This window comes from Perognathus longimembris, chromosome 3 (assembly GCF_023159225.1).
Source record: "Perognathus longimembris pacificus isolate PPM17 chromosome 3, ASM2315922v1, whole genome shotgun sequence".
Lineage (NCBI taxonomy): Eukaryota > Metazoa > Chordata > Mammalia > Rodentia > Heteromyidae > Perognathus > Perognathus longimembris.
Genome location: NC_063163.1, coordinates 120,088,348 through 120,096,601, shown reverse-complemented (window position 1 = coordinate 120,096,601; position 8,254 = coordinate 120,088,348). Strand labels below are relative to the sequence as shown.

The 8,254-nt window shown below is 66.6% G+C and overlaps 1 protein-coding gene across 1 annotated transcript; it reads right to left on the bottom strand.

The window, feature by feature from the left end:
- Positions 1 to 471: 471 nt before the first annotated feature.
- Positions 472 to 2,184, bottom strand: LOC125347810 (basic proline-rich protein-like). Its single transcript, XM_048340764.1, has one exon. The coding sequence runs from the start codon at positions 2,182 to 2,184 to the stop codon at positions 472 to 474; it is 1,713 nt and encodes a 570-aa protein (XP_048196721.1).
- Between the last annotated feature and the right edge of the window lie 6,070 nt (positions 2,185 to 8,254).

Sequence of the window (8,254 nt, the reverse complement as noted above, 5' to 3'; positions counted from 1 at the left end):
TGTCAGTGGGTCTTGCTCTCGGGTGTCAGTGGGTCTTGCTCTCGGGTGTCAGTGGGGTCTTGCTCTCGGGTGTCAGTGGGTCTTGCTCTCGGGTGTCAGTGGGTCTTGCTCTTGGTGTCAGTGGGGTCTTCTGGGAAGAGTGCTCTCTGGGGAGAATTTTCGTATCCCTGACCTGGAAAGTTTGATGAAGCCAGCTTGGGCCTCTCATCCGCATCTAGGGCATTGGGGTGTGGGGGCCCCAGCCCCGGCCTGGAGGAGGGAAGAGGTCTGGGTGCTGGCATGGGACTGGGCAGGGCCGTTTCCATGGGGGGGGGGGTCACACAGCTGTCACCCGGGCTGTCTTTGGAATTCCGGTGTTAAGTTTCCTCTTTGGCAGGGGAGCAGCGGGAGAAGAGGGCGGCGGGGCCGGCGGGCGGGGCAGGCGTTTGTACCCCGCGCCCTCCTAGCCCCAGGGATTCCTATTCTGTTCTGTCAGCCCGAGCTTGTGACCCAGTGCTGAGGCCACTGCCAGGACCCGGGCGCCATCTCAGCTGTGAAATCTGCCTTGTTAGAGCAACGTGGCGGGGGGCGCAGGGCGGGGAGGGGGTGCAGGCCTGAGAGGGGCGCGCAGGGCTGGGGGAGGGGGGCGCAGGGCGGGGCGGGCGCAGGGCCAGAGAAGAGCCTCGCAGTTCCGGGTCGCCCTGGTCGCCGCCTCTCCCGGATCGCCCCTGGGCTCGGGGACAGGTGCGCCTCGCCCTCCACGAGCCCGTGGGCAGGCGGCCACGCGCGTGGCGCTGGAAACCGGTTCCCCTGAGGCTGGGCCAAGGCTGGCCGGGAGGACGGGGCGGGGGGCGCGGGGGAAGCCGGGGCCGGGCTGTGGACGCTGCCGATGACATCAGCGCTCGGAAGGCGCGGGGCCTCCCCTTCCCGGAGCCGGGCCGGCGCCGCGTGGCGGGGGCGCGGGGGGCGCCCGGAGGGCGGGGCTGGTGCGGGCACGGGGACGTGGAGAGCCCGGGGGGCCCCGAGCGTCCCCGGGGGGCGGGAGGCGAGCGCGGCGCGCCGGGCTCCGCCCCTGCCCGGGCGGCGGGTGGGACGGGGCGGGGCGCGCCGGCCCGGGGGAGGGGACGCGGGCCCGGGGGAGGGTCGCGCGGGCCGCGGGGCGGAGGCCGCCTGCGCATGTCCAGACCGACGGCGCTCTCCGGCGCGGCGCGGCTGGCGCCGGGAAGGGGCTCGGTCTCTCGGAGCGCTGCCGCCCCCCTCCCAGTCCCGCTGCCCCCGCGTCCGCGACCCACGGGGCGGATTCCGCGGCCCGCACGGGTGGCCCGGGTGAGGGACGCGCCCAGCCGGGGGGCGCCGGGCCCGAGCTCCGGGCGGCGGCGGCCCCCGCCGGGCCGGGCTCCGAGGAGGAGGGGCGAGGGCGGGCGCCGCGGCCCCCCTCGACGGCCCGGCCGCCTGGGCCCCCCCGCGACGCGGCCGCGGTGCTGAGCCCGGGTGGGCGGGGAGGCCGCTGGCCGCGGTGCTGAGCCGGTCCCGGCCCGAGGGCTTCCCTGAGGCTTTCTGGAAGGATCGGCGCGGAGCAGCCTCGCCCGGCCCCGCGCCCCGCCGGAGACGATGCGGGCCCGCGCGGGGCCGCTGCCCCTGGCCGCGCTGCTGCTCGCCTCCTGGGGTAAGTGCGGCGCCCGCCGGACCGACGCCCGCGCCGGCAGCAGGTGGGCGGCGGGGCCGCGGCTCCGCGTCGGGCTCGGGGTGCGTGGGGGAGGCCGGGGCCGGCGTGGGGGGCGGGAGGCCCGGCGCCGCCCTGCAGCCTCCCGGCCCGCGGCGCGTCCGCGTCTCCATGGCGGCTGCAGCTCGCTCCCCGCGGGGACGCGGCCCTCCCGGGTCTCCCCTCCCGCAGCCGCGTTCCGTGTCGCCTTCCGGAAGCTGGCGCGGGGGCCGCGCGGTGGGAGCGCCCACCCGGAGGGTGGATGGATCGGCTGGAGGGCCACACGGACGCCGGCGCCCGCCGTGCGCTCCGCGCTCCCGAGTGAGCGCGCGCAGCTGGAACGCGCGGGGGCTTGGAGAGCCGGGGCTGTTTGTCCGGAACGAACGCCCCTGGGGACAGCTGCGGGGAATGGAGATGCCCTTTCCCGCCCCAGGAGAGGCTGGGGCTCCGAGGCCGGGCAGAGCAGGACGGGCCGCGGGCCTGGAGCTGGCTGAGTGCGCCATCAGACCCAACATGGAAGATCCGTGTGTCTGCGCGTTTGCTGCACAGTGTTGTGTGTGTGTGTGTGTGTGTGTGTGTGTGTGTATGTATGAGGGGGGGATGGTGTGGTCGGATGCATTGCCGGGCATCCGAGATCAGACCAGGCATCCTGTCATTGATGGATTGCCCCGCAGGACCTTCGCTCCCCTCCTCCATGCTAACACCAAGCCCACTGCCGCGCCACGCCTGCCTCTAGTGACGGTGGGCACGGGAGACCGTGCTCCAGGGCTTGGCGTGAAGCGTATGTGCCCGTGTCCCGGCAGACCTGCTCAGGAGCAAGGCCTCTCCACCTCAGGGTAGAGCCGGGGACTAACTCCCTGCCAGCATTATCTGGAGTTGCATGTGACCAGGCATGGCCAGGCTCCCCGTGAACAAAAGGCCTCATGAGACCGATGAGGAAGGAGATGAAGGGAAAATAACACCGGGCCCAGGTGGCCCCAGGAGAGACTCACCGCCGTGCAGCCCCTGTAGGGCACGGAGACCTGGAGATGGAGCGGGGACCATAGTCTGCGTGGAGACGGTGGCCTAGCTTTTCCCCAGGGAAAGGCCGGGGCAGGGAGGCCCCAGGGAGCCCCGTCTGGCACGCTGTGGGAGTGTGGGTGCAGGTGACCGTCACCGAGCAGGGGTGGCTGGTGTCTGCAGACTTTTCTCCCCACGTTGTGAGTTTTAGGGTCCTTTCCTGAATGACTGTGGTGGGGGAGAGCATGCTGTGATTTACTGTGACTCAGACTTGCAGAGTAGCTCGGAGTCTCTGCTCGCCTTTATGTTGTCATGGAAAACCTTAACATCTAGCTGGGCGCTGGTGGCTCACACCTGTATGCAATCCTAGCTACTCAGGAGATCTGAGGATCATGGTTCGAAGCCAGCCGGGGCAGTTAAGTCTGTAAGACTCATCTCCAATTAACCAGCAGAAAAGTGGCATTAGGGCTCCATGTGGTAGAGCACTAGCCTTGAGCAAAAAGAGCGCACTGACAGCACCCAGGCCCTGAGTTCAGGCCCCACAACCGGCAAAAGCAAAACAAAACAAAAAAACCCCCAAGCCTGTAAGTAGCTGCTTCTTCATAGGTAGACTTTAACAGTGGCACAAGTGACAGCGAACGCCCCTTCTCAGGGTACTGGGAGGCCTGAATAAGAAAGTATACTGCTGGCGTCAGCACAGGGCCCACCCCCCCAGCGCCACCCCACAAAAAAACCCTACGACTTTGGGGACCCCTCTGCACCCTGCACCCATCCTTGCACACCTAGGCTCACCAAACTGGAAAGCTGAAGGTGTGTGTGCATGGGGGGGGGGTAGAGGGGGCTGGCTAATGGAGAACAAGAGCCCTGCTCACAAATGCAAGTTCCCTTGATTTGCACCGAATTGTACGACTGGAAATTCATTAACCTTAATGGACTTCTTTTCAAGTCACATTTGCATATAACACCCACGATGAAAGGAAACAACTTTCTGTGGACCATCTGCATGTAGTGCAAAACAAAGAAGTTTCCTGATGGCTTTCTTGTCACAGGGTAATGTGGAGCCCTCCGCCTGCCAGGTGACTCGGTTTATTCCTCGCTGCGTTTGTTCCCAGCAGCCATGCTCTGGGTCAGCCAGGAGAAAGAGGCCCCGCCCCTCCGCTGCGCCCCTTCAGAGCCCCGGAGCTTAACTGGTGAAGCTCCTAGGCCAGAACATTGCAGGATGTTGGCATCTAAAAATAAGATTATTTATTTTTGGCCAGTTATGGGCCTTGAACTTTGGTCCTGGGCACTGTGTCTAAGCTCCTTTTGCTCAAATCAAGGGAAGCACCCTACCAGTTGAGTCACAGTACCACTTCTGGCTTTTTCTGTGCTTACTTGAAGATGAAGGGGCTCATGTACTTTCCCGCCTGGGCTGGCTTAGAATGGTGATCTTCAGATCTCAGCCTCCTGAGTAGCTAGGATGACAGGCGGGAGCCACGGGTGCCCAGAGAATACCGTTGTTGTTGTTGGTGGTGGTGGTGGTGGTTGTGGGCTTGAACTCAGGGGCCCAGTGCTGTCTCTAGCTCAAGGCTGGAGCTCTACTCCTTGGGACCACAGCACCGCTTCCTCATTGATGACATCTTTGGGTAATTATTTATATCCTAATGAGGGCCTCTTCCTGCAAAAGCAGCCTTCTCAGCCAGCTCGGGGAGCGCAGTGTATCGGTGAACAGAGGTTTGGTTCTCCTTGGTTAGATGCAGACATCATTTTGGTTAAGTGAAGTCCCCAAGTCAGATGATCTCCCCAACTTTATCCCAGGGGGTTGTCATTGATAGTTTACTTCGGAAACGTCTAGACAATCAAGTATAAACTCTCTTACTACGCAGGGGCGTGTGTGTGTGTGTGCATTTTATAAATAGTTTCAATGTCACGCAACATTTTTCAACCGGGCAGGTGACGCAGGCCTTGATCCCAGCACTCACGCAGCTGAGGCAGGATTTTGAGCTTGAGGACAGCCTGGGCCTCTTAGCAAGACTTTGTCTTAACACCATCAAAACAAACACCAGGGGAAACCCCAACTCATCTTATCGCATTAAGCTTATCCTTTGGGTCACTTTTAGGATTGAGTATCTAGGCTTCCACTACTTAGAAGCACGTGCGATCTTTCCATTTTTCTTAAATGAACGTGTTTTTGTGCCCACGCGGGGCGCCACCCGCCCAGGCCCCCCCCCATGTCCGTCCACGGAGCTGCTCCACGCCGCTGCCTTTGGTGACATGTGACCTCCAGATTTGTTCTGCACCCCGCACCCCGCTGCACGTCTCCCTCCACCCCCGCACCCCTGCATCTCTCTGCCAGCGCGGCCACACTGGTGCCTGTTTCATTGGCAGCTGCGCCCCCACTTCGGATTAATTCTGAGTTGGGAATCTGGCACCCGGGGCTTCCTCCCGTGGGTTTGAGTTTCCAGCCGGCAGGAACTGGACGGAATCTCCAGGTGGCCTGCCGCGAGTTTCCTTTGTGTCTGTCTCCTGTGCAGGGGTGTGCTCCCCGCCCCGGGGTCACCCCCCGCCCCCCCCCCCAATGCCTTAGTGCCATCTCTCTATGGCTCTAGAGAACTTGATGTCTCCGTCTACAAACAATACACAACCACGCCCACCTTCCCAGTGCCTTACGGGCCGGGCCGCGCGCCCCTTTGGCACCGGAGCGAGCGGGTACCGCCGGCCAGCGCCGGGCTCCGCTCCATCGGGGCCGAAGCCCGGACTCCGGGGGCCGGGGCGCAGAGGCGCGCGCCTGGGAGGGACGTGCCCGGCGCTCTGCCCAGTCCTGTGGCGCGCGGGCGCTCGGCCTTGGTGTGGCCCAGGGTGGGTAGACGCCCACGATTCTGCACCGCGTGCTTTGGGGCGTCGGTGGATGACTGGAAGCCAGCCCCGCGCCCGCCCCACCAGGACCTGGAGACGGAGGGTGACGCCCAGTCTGTGCTCTGTGTGCCGGGGTCCGTGTCAGACTCGGCCACATCCTGTGCGCTAGTGCACGGGCCAGGGCGCGCGGGCGGTGGGCGCACGTGGGAAGGGCGCGCGGGCGTGGGCGCACGTGGGAAGGGCGCGCGGGCGTGGGCGCACGTGGGAAGGGCGCGCGGGCGGTGGGCGCACGTGGGAAGGGCGCGCGGGCGGTGGGCGCACGTGGGAAGGGCGCGCGGGCGGTGGGCGCACGTGGGAAGGGCGCGGCGGGCGGTGGGCCTAGGGTAAAGGTGTGGACACACGGAGATACTCACGATCCTCCCCTCTCTGTCCCCCCCCCCCCGCGCCCGCCCCCTCTGCAGCCCCGCTGTGCCTCGCCGTGTGCGTGGAGGTGCCCTCCGAGACCAAGGCCGTGCAGGGCGAGCCCATGAAGCTGCGCTGCATCTCCTGCATGAAGCGGGAGGAGGTGGAGGCCTCCACGGTGGTGGAGTGTTCTACAGGCCCGAGGGCGGTAAAGACTTCCTCGTAGGTCCCACTGCGGGGGGGGGGGGGGGGGGGGACTCCTGCGCGCACGCGCGGCCCAGCCTCTCCTCAGAGCGCATGCGCCAGCCCTGTCAGCTCTGGAGGCCGGCGGCAGGCGGCCCTGCTTAGGGGGCGGGGGCCGGGGGGACCGCAGGCGAACCCCATTGAGACCTGACGGCTGGCCTCGTCCTGGGAGGGGGGCCAGCTCCACCCCGCGCCCACCCCGGGACGAGGGAGGTCGCTCACGCCTGTCACCCTAGCTGCTCAGGATCGTGGTTTGAAGCCAGGCAGCAGAGTCTCTGGGGCTGCATCTCCTCTCAGCCAGCAAAAGCTGGAGGTGAGGTGTGGCTCGGGGACAGGCAGCGGCCTTGGAAAGCAGCTCAGGGACGGCAGCGCCCAGGCCCTTTGGACAGCTCCCCTCCCCTCCCTCGGTGGGGGCCCGGAATAGAGAAAGAGGGCGACCCTCCCGCCTAGCACAGTGTGCACGGAGCCGTGCGCTGAGCAGTGCGGCTGGGTGTGTGCACGGAGCCGTGCATTGGCACAGTGCGGCCTGGGTGTGTGCACGGAGCCGTGCGCTGAGCACAGTGCGGCCTGGGTGTGTGCACGGAGCCGTGCTTGAGCACAGTGCGGCCTGGGTGTGTGCACGGAGCCGTGTGCTGAGCACAGTGCGGCTGGGTGTGTGCACGGAGCCGTGGGGCTGAGCACAGTGCGGCCTGGGTGTGTGCACGGAGCCGTGCGCTGAGCACAGTGCGGCCTGGGTGTGTGCACGGAGCCGTGCGCTGAGCACAGTGCGGCCTGGGTGTGTGCACGGAGCCGTGCGCTGAGCACAGTGCGGCCTGGGTGTGTGCACGGAGCCGTGCGCTGAGCACAGTGCGGCCTGGGTGTGTGCACGGAGCCGTGTGCTGAGCAGTGTGGCCTGGGTGTGTGCACGGAGTCTGTGCACTGAGCACAGTGCGGCCTGGGTGTGTGCACGGAGCCGTGCGCTGAGCACAGTGCGGCCTGGGTGTGTGCACGGAGCCGTGTGCTGAGCAGTGCGGCCTGGGTGTGTGCACGGAGCCGTGTGCTGAGCAGTGCGGCCTGGTGTGTGCACGGAGTCGTGCACTGAGCACAGTGCGGGCCTGGGTGTGTGCACGGAGCCGTGCGCTGAGCACAGTGCGGCCTGGTGTGTGCACGGAGCCGTGCGCTGAGCACAGTGTAGCCCTGGGTGTGTGCACGGAGCCGTGTGCTGAGCACAGTGCGGCCTGGGTGTGTGCACGGAGCCTGCGTGTGGGCACAGTGCGGCCTGGGTGTGTGCACGGAGCCCTGCGTGTGGGCACGAGTCTTTCAGAACTTTAAGCAGGTTATCTTGGGCCCAGTGCAAAAGCCCGAGGCTCGCACGGCCCCGGGGGGCAGCTCGGGACCCCCGGCCCTGAGGCCGGCCGGGCTGCAGCCACCCCGATCCCAGCCGGGAGGGCGGCGGGCAGGGCTGCCAGGGCCGCGGGTGCTCTGCCTCCCCGTTCCTCGCACCTGGGTGTGGACACCGTGCTCCGAGCCCCGCTTCGTCCCCGGCATCTCCCGGCCACCCGCTCGGGTCCCTGAGTGCATCAGCCCCCCCTGCCCCCCCCTTGCTTTTCCTGCCAGGCTCCCCACTTTATCCCTTCCTGCCTGACACCTGCCTGCCCCCCTCACCCCACTTCCCGAGTGGGGCTCCTGGTGACCTTGTCCTCAGCCATGCAGAATACGGCCTCCCCCTCCCTCCCCCTCCCCTCCCTGCTCCAGCGGCCCACCCCCCCCACTCCTCTCTGTGCCCGCAGATCTTCGAGTACCGCAATGGCCGCCAGGAGGTGGAGAGCCCGTTCCAGGGGCGGCTGCAGTGGGAGGGCAGCAAGGACCTGCAGGACGTCTCCATCACGGTGCTCAACGTCTCCCTCGACGACGCGGGGCTCTACACCTGCAACGTCTCCGCGAGTTCGAGTTCGAGGCGCACCGGCCCTTGGTGAAGACCACGCGGCTGATCCCCCTGCAGGTCACCGAGGAAGGTGAGGCGGGCGGGGCCGGCGGGCGGGGCCCCTCGGAGGTGTGGGGTGCGGACGGACAGACGGCAGGCTCGGCTGGCTGGGAGGACGGAGGGCCGTTCCC